Source organism: Poecilia formosa, unplaced genomic scaffold (genome assembly GCF_000485575.1).
Source record: "Poecilia formosa unplaced genomic scaffold, Poecilia_formosa-5.1.2 Scaffold208, whole genome shotgun sequence".
Lineage (NCBI taxonomy): Eukaryota > Metazoa > Chordata > Actinopteri > Cyprinodontiformes > Poeciliidae > Poecilia > Poecilia formosa.
This window is the reverse complement of record NW_006800147.1, coordinates 1127773-1152050: the sequence shown is the minus strand read 5'-3', so window position 1 is coordinate 1152050 and position 24278 is coordinate 1127773. Positions and strand designations below refer to the sequence as shown.

Genomic DNA, 24278 nt, shown 5'->3' with positions numbered 1-24278 from the left:
GAGATGGTTGTGCACAGATTACAAGAAATGCCATATAAATGATAACAGAAAAAAAATCTTTAATTTTTTAGATTTCCACCAATAATTAGTTCCTACTCCAGTCCATGATGCTGCCATTACCATGTTTTACTAGTGTTATGAGTCAACAAGGTTGCAAGTAAGTTAGTTTTATTTGGACATTTTTAGAAAGATAAACTTTAACTGGATGCAAATCAGACTCAAAAACAGAATAATCAACAACTTATTGACCATGGCAACTAATAAAAACATGTAAATGTGTAATAGAGGTATACCTACAAAACACAGAGAGAGCAAAATAGATTCTAATTCTAAACTTAGGAAACGTCCAGGTTTTCATCTGAATCAGCTCTCCGAGTCGCTGTGGACCTCCGTCTCTTCTTTGACGTACTCAACAATCGGCAGCTGATCTCCCCATTCGCTGTTCCGCGCGCAGCGGTACACATCTCTGGCAAAACACAATTTATTTCAGATAAAAACTGCACAACAAATACTTTTCAAGCTGATCTATCTGAAACAGTTTTGTTAATTTCTCCAGTAAGGAAAAAAATTAATCCTGAAATTTGTGGAGCATTTCTGAAATTTATAGATGCCGTATTTTAACTTTTGAGAATAAAAAAAAAAAAAAAATGAGATGGAGATTTTTGCCCTAAAATGAAATCTAAGAATATTTTTTGACAGTTTTTTACTACATTACATCTGATTATTCCCAGGATCTTTTCCACTCCATAAAAAGTTACTAATAAATATAATAAAAAACTAATTATTGGACCTCATGGGAAAGCTCAATATTACCTAATATTAAAATGTTTTCAGTACTAATAGTTTTTTATGCAAGAAATATATAGGTAAAATCTGAATATAGAAAAAAAAATCCAATTTAAGAGATAATTGTTGTTAGTAACTTCATAAAACAAATGTAGAAAAAGGAAATCTTGTTATCAAATCTAATGTTTGAACTGTTTCATTTTAAGATTTTAAATTTATCTGATATTTTACATTGTATTTTTTAAAAGATTTATTATGATCCTCTGTCTCTAAAATAACTAAATTTAATAATCATTATCTAATTGTAACTGTGGAAATCCTCCTTTAATCTGTAACAGTAAAAAAATACTCAACTAAATGGCAACTTTTAAAATCTAGTTCCTACGTTTACTAAATTCAATTAATGCTCTTTTTATTTTACATTTTTTTCTGGAAAACTTTTTAATGACACACAAACACAGCATTACCATAAAATCAAATAACATTAAAATGAATAAAATAGTTGACGTTTTACTCCAGTTAATGTGTCTTTTGTTTCCTTTTTGTCTTTTGTTTCCTTTCCTTTTTGACATTCTGAATATTCACCAATATTAAAACGAGATCTGCTCAGGTTTTCAACACTTCTGATAATAATTTTCACGCCGTAAACACAGCCCAGCGGTCTTTCTTACCGGCTGTGTTTCCGTGCCGTCACCACCATGTGCTGCAGCCGTCCGTCGGAGCAGCACATGTGGCAGTGGACGTGCCGCGTTCTGCACAGAACCGGCGCGATCAGCCGGCCCCAGTCCAGACCTTCTGGTGTCGGTTCTGCCGGTTTGGTTCGACTCAGAATCAGGTAGCTGAACTTCTCTGTCTGACACTCATGCCTCTGAATTAAAAAAATACAAAACAAAGTTATTGGGAAAATATTGCACCTTTGAGAACGAAACGCTCACCTGTCAATTGTTTCTTTTTTTTTTTCTTCTATCATGACAAGATTGTGTCTGGATGATCAGATTATGACCAGACATGATTTTTAATACGTCAACAAACAAATTAAACAACTTCTTGTGTTATTTTAGTGAAAATTAAATGTAGTACATTTTTTTGGATGCAAGATTATTGAGCTCATTTTAATTTATCATGCGATTAATTGATTAATTGATGTATTGCGACAGGCCTTCTCTCTCAACATAAAAGTATTTACTTTGATCATCAAAATGTATTTTTAAGCTCAAAACTAAACAGCTATTCCTGATTTCCTGCTTGGTGGATTAACAGATGATGAGTTTTACCCCCGGCAGAGGAAGAGGGTGGTAGCGCTGGTGGAAGTTGCAGGGCATGACGGGTTCCTTGGCCAGTTTGGGACACATCATTTCATGAGGGCACTGACAACAGAAGCAAAGATTATCAACAAGGAGACCCTGAAGCTGCTGCCTCAGAGGAATCTGGCTTTTAAAACTTATTTTAACACTACCGGTGCAAACACTGATGCAGGTCTGGAGTCATGAACGACTTTCTCCTGTTTCTGGAGATCAATAATATGGATTACTGCACTGGGCAAACATTACTGATCAAAATGACTGTGAGATGTTTGGTGAAATACTTGAGTACCTTTAACAAAACGTCTCTGGCCTCCATCATCATCTGATGGCCCTCTTTGGTTCCATTTTCCACCAGCACCTAAATACAAACATTACAATTATTGGTTAATCATCAATCTAATCAGCAAATCTAATATCCATTATTTTTTATTAAAGTACTTATTCAGAATTTAAATAAATAATAATATTAATAATATTATTCTCATGAAAACAAATAATAAGCCTTAAGTCCTTATTATTTATTTTACTCTTGAAATTTATAGAATTCATTTATATATACATTAGAAATTTACTAAATATTTAATTATTTACTTTTTATTTTTAGATAATAACTAAATTATTATACAATCAAGAAATATTTATTTTATTTAGGTAATTATTTAAATTATATATTTATTTTTATGTATACATTTGTTTTTTAAATATATAATTTATTTTATTATTACTATGATCTTCATTATTGCTACCACTTAAATTTAATAGTTATCTTCAATGATATTTTGTTTTACTTTTAAATTGATTTCTTTTCACTTAGTTGATTCATTTATTCTGAGAATTTTATAGTTTTTCTTTATTATTGTTCATAATATCTAGTTCTGTGGTACTTTATTCTTGTGTTTATTTAGTTACTAATTTATTAGAAGAAACTCTTAAAATTTTGCATCAACATGATTTTTCCTTGCATATTATATAAATATAACAGTAGATAAATCCCAGACTGAACAGACCAGGTAGGAGTTCGTCTTCCTCCAGAGAGTCGTCACGACGTCCGCCCGGTCGTTTGCGTTGGGAAGCTCTGACAGGGTAAAAGCTGCCACCACCAAATCGAACTGGACCTGCAGAGAGAACCTGGACCTTCAGGGTTTCATTAAAAATAACCTGCAACATTTACTTTAACAACTACAGATTTTTTTTAGGTGTATTTTAAAGCTGGTAAATTTTTTTATATGTTTCAGACTTTAATTATTCCAGTTTGAAATAATTTTCATTTATTATCTTGCTTTTACTGAGGCTTCAGTCCCAGATTGAGGTTGTAAACTAATTCTCACCAGGTTAAATAAAGGTTGAGTTGATACAAAATTAATATTTAAGGAAAACCTTCAGCCGCTGAAACATAAAATATATATATGTATAAAGAAAGATAAATATGCATCTGTATAGGGATATGGGAGTTCATTCAATGCTATTATGCATATACTATATTAAATATTTATTTAATATTATTATCTTCCAGCACAGCAGGTCAACATACTGAACACACAGCAGTAGTATGCTTGAAAATATGTAGATAAAAAAGATTATAATACGTTAACAAGCAAAAATATTATTTATTTTACTTTCAGATTATTCGTCTTGTAAGGTTAAGTTACAAAAAAGTTTACTAATTATCTACAGTCATATTCAGTAAATTACAGATGAGCTTGTCAGATTGAAAGTATTCTTTTAATTAAGCACATATTTCTGTTCTAAAAATGTTGTTTTTTTAATTGTCCTGATGTATTATTCTGATCTTAAATGTTGTTTTCTTCTCTGGAAGCAGAAAATTATAATAATTAACATAAATACAGGCTTGAAAACATCAGTCTGTGAGTCTGTAATTAATCTATATAATCTGTTTAATTTAACAAACTAAGTTACTAGAATAAAGTATCAGAAATATTCTAATTTACTCATTTTGACTGTATTTTAGACCTTCAAAGTGAGCTCAGATACATTCTTTGTACATTATGAGAAGGAACTCAAAAATGTCAAAAACTAAAACGCTATTCCTCCATTTTGTCAGAAAATGTAAATAAACAAGAAAAGATGGACAGATTTCTTAAGTCATGATTACTGATTATGAGGATTTAAGCAGAAGTTTGAGCAATTGGACGCCACTGGATTCAACTAATATTTAATTTTCAAGAATTGCTGAATGTGAGATTATGTTACTTCGATAAAAAATGTTTTTATTTTAAAGATTTTTGCACATACTCGGGGTGCCAATGAAAAGGTCGGCACAAAAACCTGTTAGTGGTTGGTTTTATATTTTTCTTGGACTAAAACTGACCTTAGGAGAGACGGGAAGAAACTGTCTGAAATAAACGTGTTTGATGTGCGGTTGAGCTCTTTCATCGTCTCCTGCACAAAAAAAGCAAACACATTTAACATTTCTCACTTTAAAAAAAGACACAGTTTGTTTTAAAATCCATTTCTGCACCTTTGAGAAGTTGTTCGGCCAAAACGTTCATCGCTGCAGAGCTGTCCACACACACAATCTCCTTCAAAGAGTCGCCCCAACATGAATGAGACGCCCTGATGGACGGAGAGAGACACTCAACACATTATTTAAGTTTCAGCCAAACAAATAAAAGTTTCACTTTGCACACCAACCAGGCGACGGTTCCTAAGCCAGAACCAAAATCCAGAAGTGTTTGAGGAGCAAATGAAGGATGTCGCTTCTTTATCTGAATAAAATCAACAAAAAATGTAAAATATTAATTCAGGGCTGATAGAAACAGCTAGAGAAGACATGATCTTCTGCACACCTACCTCATTTAAAGCTCTCCTCACTGCTGCATAGCCTCCAGCCAGCCGAGCCGCCATGTACACTATGCTCAGGTCTTCATCGTACCTGAAACACAAGGCGGTCAGAGATATTTATACGCCTTAAATTGAAGCTGTGAGATGTGGCTGCTCTAATAAATAACAAATCTAAGCTTAAACCAAGCAGCATGCATGGTTACTTTAGGGGCGTCCAGCGATGCGTCGTTCTTCTGAGCTCTGACAAAACCTTCTTCCTGATGCGATCCTCCAGGAGTTGCTCATCGACATCTGCAAAAAGATCACAGTTAATTAATTACTCCTGGTTCTGTCTCAGCCTTCAGACACACTTTGAAAAATAATTCCTACCCCTTAAAGCTGCAGTATGTAACTTTTATAAAGAATATGGAATATGTTTGTTAAAACTCTCATCATGTTGTGACTGTGTGAGACAGATCATCTGTGAAAAAAATGGATTTCTTCCACCTCCTCATTGAGCTACTATTGACGTCTAAGAGGGAGGAGAGTGAGCAGCACCACACCACATTGTGATTAACATCGCTAAGACCCGCCTCCTGGCTCTGATTGTTTTTTTTTTCTAGTTAGCAATGGGAGAAGGCAGAGGAGCAAATTTTTTTCCCACAAATTACGTGCATTTTTATAAGAGTTACATACTGCAGCCTTAAGCCTTTTGACACCGTGTCCTTTTGACACAAAGGAAAATGTGTCTTGTGGGGATTTTTTGGTTGTTATAATCCAACACAAAATTATGGGTAATTTTGAAGTTGAAGTAAAATGATTGATCAGTTTTAACATTTGCACAACCGAAATATAAAGTTTTTGTTGCACAAAGGCAGTAGTTTTAAAATTAATCAAAAACTACTGCCTTTATGAAACCAGGACAATACAGATGCACAACGATTTTGGGGGGGGTTATTTATAAACAATCATGTACTGTCCTTTTTTCAAAAGGGCTTATAAATTAGCCCATTTGTGCTAATTTATAAGCGCCTAAAATGTAAGGAACTGTATGGATTATTAACACAAATTGCCTTCAGTCCATCACCTTCTCTGATGTTCTGCACGGCTTTTCCCCACAGTTCCTTCTCCATGCTCACAGCTTTCTGCCTCAGCATCAAATCTTCGACCGCTCTCTTCCGGCTCCACAGGAAGTTTGTGAGCTTTTGAGAACGTTCTACAAGCTGAGGCATTCGAACTCCTGCAGATGTAAACATGAAGCTAATTAATGAGGAACGCAGTGAGTCTAATTTCTGGATAACCATTCTCCAGCTGGTGGACGTACTGTGAATAATGGACTGTGCAGCCAGCTGGAGCTGTTCGGGTAGCCGGACAGTCTTCAGGTTGGTCACACCTGGATGCTTCCTGTGAAGTTCTCCTTTCAGGAAATCGACCTTAGGCTGAGGAAGCGAGGCTGAACTCACACTCTGGAAAGGAAAAAAACAATCAACTTATGTATTAAAACATATTTAATCAGGAATATGAAGTTTTCTTAACTGCATTTAAAGATTTCTAGATATCTAAATATAGCATTAAAGATTTTTAAACTGTTTCCAAATATTACTAGTGAGAAGGTAAAATAAATTGAATTAAATAAGGTAAATACTGTTCGAAAGAGGCAAATGTATAAAAATCCTATCATCTGACCTCCATTGTAAAAATGCTGCGTTCAATGACAGCCACTAATTACACCCACCCTGAACATTATGTTCACCACCGCCGCTCGTTGACAAAGAAAACAGGCTCCGTAACTCCGTGACGCCATGTTTTCGATATCAGAAATAAACTTTAACACATTTAAATGAACAACTTTGATCCACGCTTTCGTAAAGCACACCGTACGATAGCTGAGCCTCAACAAAATAAGTCCGATCAATTACTAAAGAGGAACCTCTTAGACCAAAAGTTTTGTTCCCACTCCGAAACAAATACGAAGAGGACTCACTCTTCCCTAAATTATCGGAAGGTATTGTGATTGATGGAAACAACGCAGTTTTACGGTTTCTTTGCAAAGTTGTCTGGTTCCTTAAAAAACATATGACCTATTCTATTATGTAACAAATGAACCACAAATGTCGGTTTTTACTCCCAATGTAAAAAAAACGATGCAGCAGTTCTGATTTCAGATAGCACTGTTGACATGGTAACTGTATTAACAGTCGCGTCTACCTGCGGAGTGAGCCATCTTCTTCCTAAACGAGCTTCACTAAGATCCCCGACACGTCCAGGAAGCAGTAGCGGAGTTTCGCGCTCTGTGTTGTCGCATCTGGACCTTACTACTATCATCTAAATTATAAAATTATCTAGAACGCAATGAGGAGAACCAGAAGTTCCAGAAATAAAAGCCAGAGCGCCGTAGAAAACGAGGAAGTCCCGACAAAGACAGGTTGGTGTTTGTTTTTAGCTAGGAAGGAGCCAGAATGTCCAGACATGACTGGACAAGCAACAGTGAGATCATAACAAAGACCTGGACGCAGTAATTATTGAAACAAGGGTCTGAACCTTCAATCTGGACATAAATTAACTACTTTATCTGCAAAGTGTTCTTCATACCATCCACTTTCACAATCACTCTACCAGAAACCCATTTTTGCGTTTATATTAATACAATTAATAAATTGCTAATTGGGGAAAAATAACTGAAATTTCCAAATATAAAGATTTGAATAATATTAAGCCTATAATTATGTACTAAACAATGTTTTGGAGTTTCAGCTTGTGTAAACTGCTGCATGTTTATCAGCTTTTTCATGAAGTCTTGAAAGGTTTTCAATTTTATCTTAAAACATATAAAGCAAAAAAGACAACTGGACATATTGAGTCAGATTTACCTTAAATAAAAATCAGTGACAACATGATTTCAAGCTGATATGTAGAATTAATCGGCATTAGACTATGTTGTGCAATATTAATTTCTATTTAAATTAACTGTGGAGTTTAAATGAATGCCTTAATTACAAATCAGTAAATAAACGGAGCTAAACTCCACCCATCTCTCCTGACTCTTGTTTGTGCTCAGTGTGGCAGTGGCAAGGAGATGACGGGCAGTGGGAACCGTACCCAGATGAAGCGGCCTCCATGCTGGATTCAGCTTCCTCATCAGGGAAGACGTCGGTCACTTTGACCCTTGGCGCAGGGAAGAAATATGAAGTTGATCTGAAGAAAATGCTCCAGATTAATCCTACGACAAAGTACAAGAGAAAGATTCGCTCTCAGATAGTAAAAGAAGGTAAGTGCCCATCTTTTTTACTGCTTCAGCGAATCTTTATCCTTTTATCTAAGAAAATACTTTACTGATTCAGTTTTGATCAATAGCTGCTGCTGTTGTGTAATTAGGCAGAATTAATTATTTTACATTTATAAATTAAATTTATATGTATACTTTCACTGCAGTCTTTATCAGAAATGTTGCCTTTATCTTATGTAAATGAGGCTGAAGGATATATTTTTTTGCTATAGCCCTTTTAAATATGCACATATTTAAGTTTGTAAGGGTGCATCAGGCTCCCGAGATATGATTTATGATTAACGATGCAAATTTGTCTTTTTATTTGTATGTTCAGACATGTAGAGCAGAACATGAAAAATATTGGCATGCCAGTCTTTCCAACTCCCAAATTATTTTTTACAACCCTACCTTGTGTTAAAGTTAATACTGAAAGTAAAAAAGAAACATTTATCTTAAATTTCCATTATCTGTGTAAAGCCAGTGTTCATTCAGCTGTAGTTATGTTGAATTGAAATCTTTTTTATCTTCCTGAATTTAGAGAGTTTAAATGAAGCTGGTGACGTGGCGGCTGAAAATGGAGATTCAGTTCAAATCAAAGAGGAAGAGGAGGAGACAGCGGAGCAGCCGGCAGCTAAGAGGAGAAGAGGACAGAGCAAGAGTGCAGCAAAAACCAAAGATATGCCTAAAGAGGAAATAAAAACTGAAGGTAAAATATAAAAAAATCACAGCTTTAACTATGAAACTAGAGCTGAAAAATGATCATCAGGAATGTGTCTGGTGTGTGTTTTCTGCCCAGAGGTGGTGCGGACGGTGGTGATGAAGGGCAAAGCTCCAGTGGACTCTGAATGCAAAGCTAAACTGGGAAAGGTGCGTTTCCTTGTACAAACCAGATGTTAAACCTCTGACTGTGGTTTCACACCTGCAGGTTCAAAAATGTGTCACATATTCTTCTGAAGTCAGAGAAATGAGTTAATAAAGATGGCGTGTTTTAACTCAAAATATTTTAATTTTTTTTTGCTCTTAGTAAGAAAATATATATAGAAAATGTGGATTATTCTACACAATCAAAATTAGTCATGATTCAAGTTCTGGATTGTCTCAAAATTAAAAGGGGATGATCTATATTTTTAAGTTTAGATGTAAATTAGTTTTTTTCAAGTAATTGCTGTAATTTCTGTACTTGCTTCCTGTTTTGTTTTCTGTGTCAGTGCTGTATAAGTTTTGCATTGTTGTTGTTATTGTTCTTTTTTCCTTTTTCTCTATAAATATTCAAAATACTCAATAAATGTCCTGTTTGAGACATTCCCACATCAGGAAGGGCACATAAAAAAAATTGCAAACCTGAAAAACAATTTTTTTTCTAAAAACTATTTACGAATTTGCAGATTTTTGTCTTATTAAACATTTTTATGTTTCTCTTTCAGGCTCATGTTTACAGTGAAGGAAATGATGTTTATGATGTGATGCTGAACCAGGTAAAATACCAAAAAATAAACTTGATTGATGCACCAATCAATCAACCAGAAATTAGAATCCATCAATTTTCCTGTGATCTTCTTTTGATTGGTTGTTTACAAGTCAAATACTGAAAAATATATATTTTTTTCTGGTCATTAAATGTATTTTGCTTCATAAAATAAATTAATCATAATCCATTGAAATCTGAGTCTGCAGATCAGACATAATAATAAATTAAAAACTAAACAAAAATTTATTTGTCTGTGTCTTAACAAAAATCCCACATAATATTTTTCATAAATTGAAGCAGTAATGTAGAAATGCTTTAGCTTGTTTTTGGTCAAATAAATAGTTCTAGAGCACTATTTGAGTTCTTGAAACCCTCATTTAATGTTTTTAATTCATTAAATTTTGTAGTTTTACTTGCATTTATTTGTTATTTATTTGCCTGGCAGACCAACCTGCAGTTCAACAACAATAAATATTACCTGATCCAGCTGCTGGAGGACGACGGCGCCAAGGCTTACAGCGTCTGGATGAGATGGGGCCGAGGTGAGTGTAATGCTCACCAGGACTGAAACGATTAATCAGACTAACTGTGATTAATTATTGAAGTAGTTATCAGCTAATTTAGTAACTGATTAATCATTAACAGAAGTATAGAGACTCTGAAAATGTCCAGTTGCTGAAATAACCGCACAGTCAGAGCTGCAATTAAGACAAAACTGTGCAAAGAATAAATACATTTTGCATTTAAGATTAAAAACATTCTTTGTCTGTAGATATATTTTACCCAGAACTCCTCAAGTGGGATTTTTAGCTCCACCTGTTTCAAAATCTGCAAAAAAAAATCTCCTATTAATCACCTTTGGCTGTCCATTTATTAATAAAAAAGAATATTAAAATATTTGTAGATATTTTTTAGCTGCAGATGTATCTTTTTCTATAAATGAGACAGTATTATTAAAGGAACGCTGTGTTATTTTAGGCAATAAAATGTTTGTTTTATTATTAAAGTAATTACTTTATTGCTTATTTTAACCTTTTAATGCATTTCAAGTATTATGTAAAAACGCCTTAAGTGGTTAAATAAAAAATTTGCATTTTTTTATCCGATTAATCGTCAAAATGACCAGAAAATAGCAATAATTATTGAATGAATAAGTAATATATTTCATTAAATTGAGATAAGGGGTAGGATTACATAAATATGCGTGTTTTCTTTTAAAACAAAAAAGTCGAGGTAAGCTAAATATTCTGTTTTTATGTTTGCTCATCTTTTCTCTTGCTTTCAAAAATAAATAAATGAAATTAAAATACTGGATAAAGTGATAGATTATAAAAATAATTACAGTTCTACTGTTGCCCAGCAGGGCTGACAGGATAAATGTCTTAATCTGTTGTTTCCACAGTGGGTAAAGTGGGTCAGAACAGCCTCACACTCTGCGGGGCAGATCTGCTGAAAGCCAAAGACACCTTCAAGAAAAAGTGAGATTATCTGACTGAAAAGTTTCCCAGAAGCCTCTGAAAACGCTGCTTTGACTGAATCTTTGAAATGTTGCTGCAGGTTCTTGGATAAGACAAAGAACGAGTGGGATCGCAGGGACAGTTTTGAGAAAGTAGCAGGAAAATATGACCTGGTGTTCATGGACTACGCCGCTAACGAGAAGGTAAGTTTGGAGGGACGGTTGGACTTTCTACCGGTTCACGCAGGCCACAGTGACCCGACCGCATATCGATATCTACACTTTCACAGAGCTTTATGGAAAGATGAGTAGAAAAATATCTGGAAGAGTTTCGGTTTTGAATATTTCAAAAGATCTGGGTAGGCTTGGAAAACACAATAAGTGTGAACCAGCAGAGTCAAGAGTTTATTCTTTATCCCACTTTCTAAATGTTTCATTATTCCTGAAGTCCTTCCATCTTTGTGTTTTCTTTCATTGTCCTTCCTTTCTTTCTCTCTCTTCTTCTTTCCCTCCTTTTTATTTCTATAATTCTGTTGTTTTTCCCTCTTCTTTGCTTCCTTGTTTCCCATCTTTTCTTTGTCTTTTATGTCCTTCTGTAACTTTTTCTATTTAATTTCTTTCCTTTCTCTCTTGTGACCTCTATTCCTCGCTTTTATCTTTTCTTCCTTCTCACAAAAGTTCTGTCCTTTGTGTCATTCCTTTCATCCTTACGTTTCTTTCTTATGTCTTTCCTATCACTTTATTCCAGCTTTGATATTTTAAGTCTGAAATATTAGAATATCTGCCAAATTTCTTATTGTAAACTGAATGCAAAGGCCTGTTAATTTAGGAAATTTGAGTAGAACATCTTTAAATGACAAAGTCTGGGACAAAGCCAGTCTGAAACATATAAAACAAACCTTTTTTTGTTTTCTCCCAGGAGGAGAACATGACCGCAGTGGACGCCGCCCCCAGAAAGCAGCCCTCCACGCTGGACGCGAAGCTCCAGTCGCTCCTCGAACTCATCTGTGACCTCAGAGCCATGGAGGAGTGTGTGCTGGAGATGAAGTTCGACACCAGAAAAGCTCCCCTTGGTGCGCCACACTTAGGGGAAAAAATAAATAACTCAGTCTTAAAGTGCACCGGAATGGATTGTTAAGCACTGTTTGTGTTCCTACCTGCAGGAAAGCTGACCTCGGAGCAGATCCGTGCAGGATACGAAGCCCTGAAGAGAATCGAGTCATGCTTGAAGAAAAAGGGAAGCAATAAGGAGCTGCTGGACGCCTGCAACCAGTTTTACACCCGGATCCCGCATGACTTTGGGTAAGAAGCATGAAATAACCCTGCAAAGAAAACATTTAGTCTGTTTTGATGTTTGGAAATTAAAAGAAAGTACATTTCCAGGTTAAAAACGCCTCCAATGATTCGCACAGAAGAAGAACTGAAGGAAAAAATTGCTCTGTTGGAGGTAAAATATTTCAGATTTGTTTTTCTTTCTCATCACCTCAAAGTTCCACCAGTCTATAAATCCAGACATCATTTATAGAGATCGATCCGATATTAATATCTGAGGCTGTGACATTGAAAAATGTTCTAGATTACTGACAATATGTCACTGATCTAGAATCCATAAGGATGGATCTATTCAGTCTGATTCTATGATTTGTGCTCTGAGCGACATGAAGCGTTATTATTTATTTTACATTATGTTTAGAATTTCTAATTGCACTTTTGTTTATTTTTTATATGTTTGACCAAAATAGTCAACCTGTTGTTTTTGTCAGTTTCAGTTTCTTTATTATTAATTTTATTCTTGCTTTTATTGTCCTAATTGCTCTGACTGAACAAATTATTTCAGATTATTTCACTTATCAAGATATTTTTCCCATGTTATAAGTGAAATAATAAATTAGCACATTTAAAAAAATAATACCGAAGAATTATTTACTTAAAACAAGCTCTAAGATATCGGTATCAGAGGTGAGGAAAGTGGATCGGTGCGTCCCTAATCATGTTGTCTAATATTTTTCTTTCCAGGCGCTGAGTGACATCCAGATTGCAGTGAAAGTGGCCGAGTCCAATGCAGACAGTGACGAGCATCCTTTGGACAGACAGTATCACGCCCTGCAGTGCCAACTGGAGCCTCTGGACCAGAGCAGCCACGAGTTCAAGGTTGGTTAAGTTCAATAATTACAAGATCGTCAAAATCTGATGAATAAATGAGCTTTTAAATATTTATTTTACCTGTTGACTAAATTAAATTTAACTTGAATTTGTTACTTTATAATAACTTTTCTTCTCATTTTCTAAATGTGCTGTATATATTCCCATTGTGGCCAGCAGGGGGAGCTAACGCTGCTGTAGTAAAAAGCAATTGACTTGCTGCACAGCTTATAACCAGTCAGTTATATTTATATAATATGATTAGTGGTGGGACTTGATTAAAATTTGTCATCAAATTAATTTAGGATCTGTAATAAATTAATCGTATTTTAATCGAAACCACATTTTAACAAAATAAGCAACATTTTCAATTCGAAACCCCTTTTTGGTGCTAAATAATTTAATAAAAAGTCACATGAGCTCTGTTGTTTTTAATGTTATTTCGGTAATTCAACCATCAGAATGATGTAAAGTGCAATTTTTTAAAAAACTTATTTTTTAGAAATGTGAACTGTGGACGCTGACTTTAGCGTAGACTTTGCTAACTGCACCATATTTAGCATTGAGATGCTATTTTAGACTTTAATGGCTTCGCTGATTGGCTAACTTATTTTAGGACAACTTGAACATCATAAAGTATTTACCAGCACCCAGTCAGATCGTTTTTTGGAGCAAAAATTAACGTCCAGTGGGCCGAGAAAAGCGGTTTTGTTGTCCATCGCTCTTGTTTATGGATGTCACCTGTGCATCAGATTAATGGGCGTACCAGAAACGCAACACAAAAGTTCCTACTCAGGATTTTTCTATGTATAAAAAAAGGCAGTTAATTGCATTAAAATCCATGTAATTAACTCGTTAACATCTAAAATTATAATTTTAATTCAAATGATTCACTGCTTGATAAAGTCCCACGTTCAATTGTTTAATATGTTTCTTTTATTAATTGATAGCTGAATCTAAATTATCTAAATAAAATTTAATGCATTCATTACCAATTTTTGTATTGATTAAGATAGAATACCAATAGATTTCTTATTTCATGAAATATAAAAATTAGTTTTAGAAAGTAATCTGCTCCCACCTTATTTACAGACAAACTAAAAGAAACTTCTGATGTTAGCAACAAATATTTCTGTTCTAAGTCATCATATTTTAGAGGGAAAATTATATTTATTTCATTCAAAAACATACAAAATATAAAAATAAAGAACATTACAGCCAACCCGGAGCATCCTTTTCATGAGACGGTGATACAACAACACATTGTCTTCAGTCAGAAGCTTCTTCTGAGTCTCTGTAACACAGACTGCTGCAGGAGATCCTTCCTGCTCAAAGCCATCAGGATCAACAACTCTTTGAAAAAATTAGGTAATATAAGTTATAACACGATTTTAGTGCAGTCACATTCAGAGATTAATCTTTTTTTCTTACTTTTTTCTCCCAGAATAATCCAACCATAATTCCCTGCCCTATAAAATATTTATACGTATTGTAAAGGTTATTAATTGTGCAGTGACGAGGCTGAGTAAAAAAATCCTGTAAAAGAACTACTTAACGATCTGTTTGCTGCGTGTCGGAGCTCATTGTTTGGAGGATTTTTATTGACCGAAGAGACTCAAAATCAAGTCTTTAAACCTCAAGCAAAAATATAATCTGTTTACTTGACTGTAAATGGTGCAACCACAGACTTTTTGTGGCATTTTCTTCCAGTCTTCAAAGAATGAGGAGCGAAAATGTGGTTTTCTTGACTCCAGACTTTGACAGGAAGTGGAAAGAAATTAGTTTTAGGACCGTGACGAGGCTTTTATTCCTCACATCTGTTATTTATTGTAGAAAATATAGGAAGAGAAGGAGGATCTTGTTTATTTTAGATTTGTTCTTCCATATTTATTTGGCAAACATAGAAATTAGGGCTGGGCGAAATGACTTAAAAATAAAATCTGAGACTTCATAATGCATTTTATTTATTGTTTTGGTTGTGTTTGATTTTCATTTATTATTTTGTATTTTATTTTGGATATTTAGAATATCTTCCAGTCTTCCTGTTGTAATTCAGTGTGGGGTGTTTAATACAAAATTAAAATTTATTTGAAAGCGTTATTATTGTTCATACATTGTTTGAATATGGTCAAATAACAATATTATTGTTTATCTCAATTATTATTGTGATAATAAAAGTATTGATATGCTTAAGCCTGGCCCTGATATGTCATCGTAGAGTTGAGCTAAATTTAAAGTCCAAATAAACTGAAGCTGTTAAAACCCGCTTGTAAAACAAGATGGCCGCCTTAAGCGAACAGACAATGGTGAAAAAAATTCCATGTTTTCCAAGAACCAAATCTTTGATTAACTGATGAAATGAATGTAATTTCTGTCCTCCTGTCTTTGTGTAAAGGTGATAGAACGGTACCTGCAGTCCACTCACGCTCCCACTCACTCCGACTACACCATGAAGGTCCTGGACGTCTTCTCAGTGGACCGGGGCGGCGAGAGCGACAACTTCCTGTCTCATTTACACAACAGGTGGGTCGAGCCAGAACCGGTGGCTCCCTCTGCTCCACACTGCAAAAACACAAAATATGACCAAGTTTATTTATTTAGTTTCAAGCATAGTTGAAGTGAAACAAAACTAACTTACAAGTGAAATCAATAATTCCTTAATATTGATGAAAAGGTTCTAGCTATTCTCAATCATAACAAGACATTTTCCCAAGTTACAAGTAAAATAATCTGTAAAATCTGGAACTTTTTCATCAGTTATTTACTTAAAACAAGCTCCTAACTCTTGGTGAAGCTAGTTTCATCTTATTTTCAGTATACTAAGATATTTGCGCTAGAAACATTAGAAAACAGTTGTTAGGTTTTTGTGTTGCTCATGTTGGGTTTTTCCATCCCTGTGTTCATGTGTTGCTCTGTTTTCACCAGGACTCTGCTGTGGCACGGCTCCCGTCTGTCCAACTGGGTCGGGATCCTCAGTAAGGGGCTCCGAGTGGCGCCGCCTGAGGCCCCCGTCACCGGATACATGGTACGAATGCGAGGCTTTCACACACACACACATGCATTCATTTTGAGCTTTCTTCCCTGTTTTAAAACAATATTTTACAGAATTATTCATATCACAATAATCTGAGCTCAAAAACCTCATTAAATCTAAACTATTTTGGCTTTTTTGTCAGAATTTCTCCATGTTTTCTGAATTTTATGATTCCTAAAAAAAATCTAGTTTTAATTTAGTATTGTATGGAAAATAAAAATAAAAAGTGTAAACAAAAATATTTGTATTTCCAGACTTTATTATATATTCTGTTGTTTTCACAGTGGTTTTCCTGACACATACATAACATATTATTTACTTTCACTTTAAATTATTTGCATTTGAAAAGTTTTTAAAAAATTTCCAGTGGTACCAAACTATAAAAAGAAAAAAAATGTCTCTAATTTATGGTAAAATACCGGCAGCTGTTCTACCATATAAATACAGAATTTTACAGAGTAAATACGGATTTTGCTGTATTTACACTGTAAAATTCTATTTTACCATAAATTAGAGACCTTTTTTTTACCTTTTTTTTTACAGTGCAGACATTTTTTAGGGGAATTTCAACCTTTAATCCTGTGTTTAAAACTTGCAGAAAACCAAACTTAGGCAAGATTTTAGCTTTTCAAACAATAAAAGCACAGAGAGGTCAGAAAAATATAGAAAAGAAATGAAAAATGCATTTTCTGTTGAATATATATATATATATAATAAAATTATTTGTAAATGGATCTAGGTTTTCTCCACCTCTCTGGAAGACATAAAGACACTTTGCGGCTTTTTTCCCATCTTAAGTTTTAACTTTATTATAAAACATAAAAATAACTCGACCTTCTGCTTATTCTCTTTCAGTTTGGTAAAGGTATTTACTTCGCAGATATGTCGTCAAAAAGTGCCAACTACTGTTTCGCCAACCAGAGCCACCATGTTGGACTGCTGCTGCTGAGTGAGGTGAGAAAACGTGTTTTCAGAAGATTTGTACTTCAAAACGGTTTTGATGTTTATTTGTTGAGCCTTACTTCGTTTTGGTTGCTTTGCCCACATTTTGCACCCAGCTCTGTCATATGTATCAACATGTTTGTCTCCAGGTGGCTTTAGGGGACAGTAACGAGCTGCTGGACGCCGACTATGAGGCCCATAAGCTGCCTGCAGGAAAACACAGCACCAAGGGCCTGGGTCTGACCGGACCAGACCCAAAAAACGCCGTCACGCTGTTAGTCTCGTCACATCTCCACACTTAACTTAAAATCTGCCATCAAGCAAAGAAATTTACAGTCTATTACATTTTATGTTGTTTGAGTTAAAGCGCTTCAAAAATATCAGTGAAGTTAAACAAGTTTATCTGTGCAGCACATTTCAGCAACAAGGCAGTTCAAAGTCCTTTACGTCATAAAAACAGAAAAACACAAAGTCAGACAAACCATCATATGGTCAGCAATTGAGAAAACCAGTAAGAAACATTACTGGTTTTCATTTCACATCAAAAATGTTGATCAATGTTTCATTTATTATGTTTCAAAAACAATTCTAAACAGCTTTGATTTAAAAGAAATCAGTGTTTCGGGTATTTTACAGTTTTCTGGAAGTTTGTTCAGGATTTGTGGGGCATAGAAGCTGAATCCTGCTTCTCCATGTTTGGTTCTGGAGACACAGAGCAGAACCAGAAGACCTGAGAGGTCTGGAAGGTTGCTATGACAACAGCAGATCTTTAATGTATTGTGGTGCTAAACTGTTCAATGATTTATAAACTAACAGTATTTTAAAGAGATGTTCTTCAGGTGATAAAAGGCCGACTTTGTAACCGTCTTTATGTTGCTCTGAAGGTTCAGGTCAGAATCCAACCTGATTTGTAGTTTCTAGCTGTAGTAATTGAAGCTGCACACTGACTCTAGATCTCTAGGTCCAAAGATGACAACTTCATTTTTTTTCTATACAAGTAAAACAACGTAATTATTAAGTATAAAAACGTAAATGCAACATGTCTAAACCAATGACCTCTGACTCCTTATCTGTATTTTTGTTTCCCTCAGGAACGGAGCGACGGTTCCGATGGGTCCTGGTGTTAAAACGGGGGTTTCAAACCCCAACGGCTACTCTCTGCTCTACAACGAGTTCATCGTTTACAACCCGGCTCAGACCCGGATGAGGTACCTGCTACGGATCCAGTTTAACTACTCCTCTCTCTGGTGAAAACCAGTCCGACCTGGTCCGGTCTGGATCGCTGCCCTGTTGGGGAAATCTTACTGTTCTACTGTGGGTTTGGAGATTTGACGACGCTCCTGTTGCTAGGCAGATTTCAGAAGTTTTTGTCAACTCATAAAAATCTACTTGGTCAACCGATTGGAGAATAATGTGGCAGCATTTTTAAAACGCTGTTTCTCAAAATTTTAATTCATTTATATTTCAACCAGTCTTACATTTTTATACACAACATATTTAGTGACATTATTTCCTGATCAACACTTTGGTCAGATGCTCAACCTGATATTATGAAAGCCACAACTTCCTATTGAAGTAAATGAAAGATTTAAATCAAACAAACTTCTAAAACTTTATTTTTGCCTAGTTTTTTAGTGCAAACATTTTAGTACGATTCAAATAAGACAAAACCAACAGAATAACTTTTCAGCAAGATAAAGAAGCTTGTTTAGAGTGAATAATTCTTCAATATTAATGAAAAAATAATTCGCCTTAAAGATTATTTCACTTATAACACTGGCAAAATGTTTTGCCATAATTGGAATAATCTGTAAGTGGACCTATTATCAAAATTATGGAATTATTGACTCTGAACCAGCTCCTATATCTTGTTGAAAAGTTATAAGTTAGCTTTGTGTGCTAAGATATTTACATTAGAAAACAGGCCAAAAATAATTGGTAAGATGTGTTTTTAGATGTGTAATTTAGCATCCGATTTTATATAAGGAAGCCCATCAGTGCCTCTTTAAATCATTTAAAGGCTTTAAATGATTACAACATTTGGAACCTTTCTGCTCTAAAAATGACCAAAAGCCTTAAAGCTGACAGATCTGATTATTAAAAGCTCAGTTTGGATGTAAAAGAGTCGATTGTAAAACTTCTTATCATATTTCCGTGCTGCTGCAGTCGACTAAATTATTTCAAAGTTACTTCCTGTTCAGTAGAGCTAAACTTTGGGTGTATTACACATGACAAATGCTGCCTGAGATGAAGAAAAAAAAAAAAAAGCGTTTGCACTATATTTCATTCATGTTTTTCTTTGTGGGATTATCCTGCTTATAATAAAAACAGTTTATTACCTTTGTTTTGTTTTTTTTTGTTTTTTTTTGCTCATTCTCTAAAACACATGTAACCTCTATGATAAAATGCAGTAAAGAACTGCTCTGGACAATATGGATGCAATAAAATACAGCATAACAATGCAAAATAATCAATTGTGATGTTTATTTCTTGGTGTAAATAAAAAAACTGGGAAAATTGTATTGTTCTGCTGAGTTATATACATTATAATGCTTGTTATTTCAGTTTAGGTAGTGTTTTTACACAGCATCACCTCCTCCCCAGCAGGTAGAGGAAGATGAGGATTATGTCCAGGTAGATGGTGAGAGCAGCGTTGACGTATTCCTCCGGATTCAGCCGGTAGCTCATCTTTCCCATCATCAGCTGACAGTCGACCAGCAGGAACTGAGCCAGGAAGGGAAAGAGTTAAGCAGGGTGAAAAATTAGAGAACCGCACCTTTATTACAAAAACACTTCCCTTATTTATGCAAACAGCATTCCTAGAGTCACTGGAGATATTAATAATGTTTCCCTTTTTCCTGGCTGTGAGTTTTGTGAGATTTCTCACTCCTATTCATAACCATGACTGTTATTTAAAGGGGACCAGTTATGAAAAATTCACATTTTGGACGTTTTTATACTTCAATTTTGGTCTCTATTGTTTCTAAAAGCGGCCTAAGAGATAAAAAAAAAAAAAAAACCCCCCGGCCTTTTTTTATGCAGAGTATGTTAACTTTTTTGGAGAACCTCCCAACTGTTAAGCCACAATCTAAAAGTGCTGCGCCGTTACCTAGCAACCCCAGCCCAGTCCTAATCCGTTACCTGGCAACGCCAGCAACCTAAGCAGAGTTTTGTTAATGTCACACGTACTTTGTCAAGGATTTGGAAAGTAACCTTTCAGTTTTAGAAAAGTAATTTAATTTATGTTTATTTATGTCTATACATTACAAGAAAATAACCTGTAAATTGTTTAAACATCACTTGGAGGTTCTGTGTAAGTATCATGTATTTGAAAGTATGGAGTGCCATAAGGGCTAAAATTTTATAAATAAATACATAAATGTTCTGATTGTCTTGTATGTAAAATTCCCTGCTCTTACCAGAGAATACAGCAGCGCTCCGAGACACCCATAAATGATGCTGGCGACGTGGGAGTAGTAGAAGGTGCAGATGAACCCAAACATGATGACGTCTACAGCCACGCTCAATAGGACACCGTAATAGATAGTGAAATCATAACGAGTCTGAAAACAGAACAGAAGGACACCCAGGAAGCTCAGTCAGATGCTTCAGTGAAGTTTAGTGCTGCTGGATGCAAACCAGGATCTGAAAACTGGCAATCGATGTTGATTAAAGGGATATATGATTGTTTTTTTTAATTATTTTTTTTAATTATGTTTTTTCAATTGCACTTTTCTTTAATCTGTTTTTAATAATTAAATTATTACAGTCTTATGTTACAAATCTTCCCTTAATGTACTGTTTCTTACTCTTATTTCATTGTTTTTGTATTTTTTTATTTTTGTGTGATTCCATTTTGCTGTTGGTTTATCTGTTCTATTCAATTTCCATTCAAGGAAGCTGCAACCAAATCCTCTTATTTTAAAATCCAACCTAAAATAACCAACAACATACATTTTACCAATCAATAAATCAATCAATCACGTTTTAAAAACTTAATTACACCTAATAAATGAAGTTGCTAAATGTCTATATGATAAGCTTTGTGTATTATTAGCTTGATTTGTGCATCCTATCCATCAGTATTTTGGTTCATTTTACAGGGATGTATTATTAAAAAATATATCATTTTGTGCTTCCATTTGTGTTTCAACTGCTTTCTAAAAACAGCCTGGCGATAAAATCTGGCGATAAAAAAATCTGGCGATAAGTCAAGGTTTAAAAAACCTCCGGAATATAGCGACACAAATCAGCGGGCGCTGCGCCGTTCCCTAGCAACACCAGCGAAGCCGAGCCCGTTACCTAGCAACCCCAGCAAATCCCAACTGAAAAACTAGCAACATTCTAAATAGGCCTTAAACGGACCTCAAATCAATATTAGGAATAATAATTTTCCTTATTTAGGGCATTTTTGAATGAAAAAGCACCGCTAACCTGTGATGCGAAGACGATAATGGCAAGAGAGATGACCAGCGTCACCGCCATGGTGATGACGACAGCGGTGGTGTTGTGGAAGGAGGCGACGGTCCCCACCATGTAAGACAGACTTAGGGTGACGATAACCTGCAGCCACAAAATTCACTTCATAACACACCTTGCTTGTTGTGTTTGCTTTGCAGCTTTACTGTTTGACCTATTTATTTATTTAGTTTGCTCCGAGAGAAATATGCCCACCAGCCCCACGAGGTTCCAGGGGTGACGCCGGCTGAAGGACCGGCAGCAGCTGAGGGTGAAGGCCACCACGATGAAGACGATGAAGGAGCTGAGGTAGGCCCACAAGTTGTTCTGCACGGCCTCCTTCACGACGCTGGAGAAGGTGAACACGCAGACGACGCTAAAGGTGAACAGCAGCTGGAGCGTCAGGATGCTAAACACCTGCAGGAGAAAGTAAGAGACGTTTGTATTAGGGCTGGGAGTTTACCGCATTCATTTCGATTTATTGACTACATAGATTTTAACGCAATTAATTTTCTACGCACCTGAGCCGGAACCTTTGTGTTGCGTTTCTGGTACGCCCGTAAATCTGTCGCACAAGCGACATCCGTAAACCGTTGATTTGAAAATAAATGAAACTTTAGTCTTTATTTACCATAACTTTGGTAAATAAAGACCAAATGTGTGATGGTATGATTGAGCGACCTGAATCTCAAGATGATTGGTTAATTCTGTGGTTTCTAAAAGGATTTATTTTCTCCTTTGAAAAGAGAGGAATTATGTTCTCACACATCTCAGAATAATAGAGACACATTTTACATAAATGGTAGAAACTTATTTTTGGCCCAAAGACGACATTAAATGTCAATATTACTTTAATCGGTTAATCTAAAAAGAACTAGTTCCATTTGCAGATTATTTCACTTATAGAAAGACATTTTGCTCGTGTTTTAAGTGAAATGCAACTAGTACTTTTTTATATCAATATTAAGGAATTATTGACTTAAAACAAGCTCCTGTATCTTGTTGAAAAGTTACTTGTAAGTAGTTTTACTTATTTCAAGTGTACTCAGATATTGCAATAGAAACTAGACCCAAAAAACTTGGTAGGATTTTGAGTTTTTGCAGTTTAATAATTAAACATTTGAGTGGAGACAAACCTTTCTAGCAAAACCTCTCCTCACGGTTTCGTCATCAAACGACAACGACACAGAGATAGTCGTGTCCGATGCGATCTCTGGGTTTATGTCTTGGAAAGACTGGTATCCGCTGACGACGGCCTCACTTTGGCACGGACCGTACCCGACCGGGGCCGCGGAGTAAGCTGGAGGCGGCTGGTCATGGTAGGAATACGGCGGAGGCGAAGACGCGCCTGGAGGCGGTTTAGGTATGAGCGGCTCTCTTTGGTCAGCCATCTTGGCTGAAACAGAAAGATTCATGGATTCACGTGAAGGAGAAGTAGTTTGCCAGCAGAAGTGAGTCGATTAGGCTGGACTCTCCTTTTGCATCAATGTGGAAAAGAAATACAGAAGTAAAACTTGAGCTCTGAAGAATTATGACAAAAATCAGTTTTTCAGTTCTGTTGATTAACCATAAATCTGAATTTGAACAAAATGTACCGTATTTAGAAAGACAGTAGTTACATTCTTAACTTTCAGGAAGAAATAACTGCTTTTAGAAATTTACAGTAAATTAAACTGAAAGCAATCATCTGTTTATCATCAAAAGAAGCATTTTGTAAATTAAAAATCCTTCACCCATCATTAAATTTGGACGTTTTATTTAAAATTGTCCCACTGTGACAAATTTCAGCTGAAAACAGGCATTTTTGTTCAACATGTCTTTTAATTCTACAATAAATTATTTTTTTAATTTATTCTACTGTCTCTTGTGTTGTATCCATTTTTACTAAAGTTAAAAAAGGATAAAAAAAACACTTTGCTTAACTTTTATCTCAGTTAAGCAAAGTTAGCCACTCGCTAGTGTGCATTGTAAAGGACTATAATAATAAGTGTATTATTTTTAATAAAACAATATATAATTCTTTAATATATATATAATGAAAAGAATGACTTAGTTACAAGAGTAATCTTGTTTATCTACATAATTTTTGTAGAAGAGAATTTTACCTGAAGATAAAAAAAAACAACAAAAAACCAATTCAATAGATTTATTTGGCTCAATCTCCCATTTGCACATTTTTCCCCTCGTCTCCACTAGAGATGTTTCTAAATGTTCAGTTTTTAGACCTGTTTTATCCTTAAATTTGGGTTACATAGAACTAAAACTGTCCATCATTTTTGCATCTTTTCCCCCTTTTGTTTCTATCAAAGAGAAATCTCAGAGGAATTAATGTAGTTTGTGGTTTAAGTTGCCCTTTGAGATTTCTCTGTAAAACTTTGCAGCATTTTAAAATGTTTCAGAAAAAAACAACCGATCCTCTTACCTCTTCTGAGCGGCTCCACAGGTTGAAGCGGTTCTGCTGTTTGAGGAGGAAATGATAAAACTCTCTTTAAAGAGACTTCCTGTCTCTTTAAAGTGATGCAAACAGTTTCGATCTGATGACTCGCCCCATGTTAACTCAGAAAAGACTGGCAGCCATCACACTGACTACAGATTCATGAAGGTCGCGACTTTCAGAGATTTTTATCTGTAAAGGCATA

General features: G+C 35.1%; 3 protein-coding genes across 7 annotated transcripts; 1 reads left to right on the top strand and 2 right to left on the bottom strand.

The window, feature by feature from the left end:
• Positions 1-35: 35 nt before the first annotated feature.
• On the bottom strand, positions 36-7212 carry mettl17 (methyltransferase like 17). Of its 2 annotated transcripts, none has more exons than XM_007567451.2 (14): positions 6607-6799; positions 6196-6337; positions 5959-6111; positions 5096-5183; positions 4902-4983; positions 4743-4816; positions 4570-4664; positions 4420-4490; positions 3098-3205; positions 2380-2448; positions 2243-2293; positions 2061-2153; positions 1458-1654; positions 36-466 (listed from the first exon to the last, which is right to left on the bottom strand). In XM_007567451.2, exons 1-14 carry the CDS (start codon positions 6673-6675, stop codon positions 364-366), a joined length of 1395 nt encoding a protein of 464 aa, XP_007567513.1. In that variant the 5' UTR covers positions 6676-6799; the 3' UTR covers positions 36-363. The 2 variants fall into 2 exon arrangements, with proteins under 2 accessions (XP_007567513.1, XP_016534833.1); XM_016679347.1 differs by lacking the exon at positions 6607-6799 and adding an exon at positions 7080-7212 and having other exon boundaries at positions 39-466.
• On the top strand, positions 6093-20875 carry parp2 (poly (ADP-ribose) polymerase 2). Of its 3 annotated transcripts, XM_016679346.1 has the most exons (19): positions 7203-7296; positions 7930-8139; positions 8678-8845; positions 8936-9006; positions 9564-9614; positions 10053-10149; positions 11010-11085; positions 11165-11267; positions 11983-12136; positions 12227-12365; positions 12447-12510; positions 13080-13214; positions 15601-15728; positions 16131-16230; positions 17095-17193; positions 17331-17455; positions 18273-18389; positions 19786-19935; positions 20604-20875. In XM_016679346.1, the coding sequence occupies exons 1-18, from the start codon at positions 7224-7226 to the stop codon at positions 19790-19792; spliced, it is 1917 nt and encodes a 638-aa protein (XP_016534832.1). In that variant the 5' UTR covers positions 7203-7223; the 3' UTR covers positions 19793-19935; positions 20604-20875. The 3 variants fall into 3 exon arrangements, with proteins under 3 accessions (XP_007567516.1, XP_016534832.1, XP_007567515.1); XM_007567454.2 differs by lacking the exons at positions 7203-7296; positions 19786-19935; positions 20604-20875 and adding an exon at positions 6093-6150 and having other exon boundaries at positions 18273-19651; XM_007567453.2 differs by lacking the exons at positions 19786-19935; positions 20604-20875 and having other exon boundaries at positions 18273-19651.
• LOC103148604 (protein lifeguard 1) lies at positions 19651-24278 on the bottom strand. 2 transcript variants are annotated; one of them, XM_007567450.2, is made up of 6 exons: positions 24062-24278; positions 22776-23035; positions 21856-22056; positions 21616-21744; positions 20601-20744; positions 19651-19905 (listed from the first exon to the last, which is right to left on the bottom strand). In XM_007567450.2, exons 2-6 carry the CDS (start codon positions 23028-23030, stop codon positions 19771-19773), a joined length of 864 nt encoding a protein of 287 aa, XP_007567512.1. In that variant the 5' UTR covers positions 23031-23035; positions 24062-24278; the 3' UTR covers positions 19651-19770. The 2 variants fall into 2 exon arrangements, with proteins under 2 accessions (XP_007567512.1, XP_016534834.1); XM_016679348.1 differs by lacking the exon at positions 24062-24278 and having other exon boundaries at positions 22776-24004.

Coding starts and splice junctions, on each gene's coding strand:
- mettl17 (XM_016679347.1), bottom strand. CDS start 7,196: ATGATAGTAGTAAGGTCCAGATGCGACAACACAGAGCGCGAAACTCCG. Junction 6,112..6,195: donor TGCACAGTCCATTATTCACA/GTACGTCCACCA, acceptor TTACATCTGCAG/GAGTTCGAATGCCTCAGCTT. Junction 5,184..5,958: donor CGTGCAGAACATCAGAGAAG/GTGATGGACTGA, acceptor ATCTTTTTGCAG/ATGTCGATGAGCAACTCCTG.
- parp2 (XM_007567453.2), top strand. CDS start 7,224: ATGAGGAGAACCAGAAGTTCCAGAAATAAAAGCCAGAGCGCCGTAGAA. Junction 15,729..16,130: donor CTGTCTCATTTACACAACAG/GTGGGTCGAGCC, acceptor TGTTTTCACCAG/GACTCTGCTGTGGCACGGCT. Junction 17,194..17,330: donor GACTGCTGCTGCTGAGTGAG/GTGAGAAAACGT, acceptor GTTTGTCTCCAG/GTGGCTTTAGGGGACAGTAA.
- LOC103148604 (XM_016679348.1), bottom strand. CDS start 23,054: ATGAATCTTTCTGTTTCAGCCAAGATGGCTGACCAAAGAGAGCCGCTC. Junction 21,745..21,855: donor CCTGGAACCTCGTGGGGCTG/GTGGGCATATTT, acceptor TTGTGGCTGCAG/GTTATCGTCACCCTAAGTCT. Junction 19,906..20,600: donor GAGCGCTGCTGTATTCTCTG/GTAAGAGCAGGG, acceptor TTCCTGGCTCAG/TTCCTGCTGGTCGACTGTCA.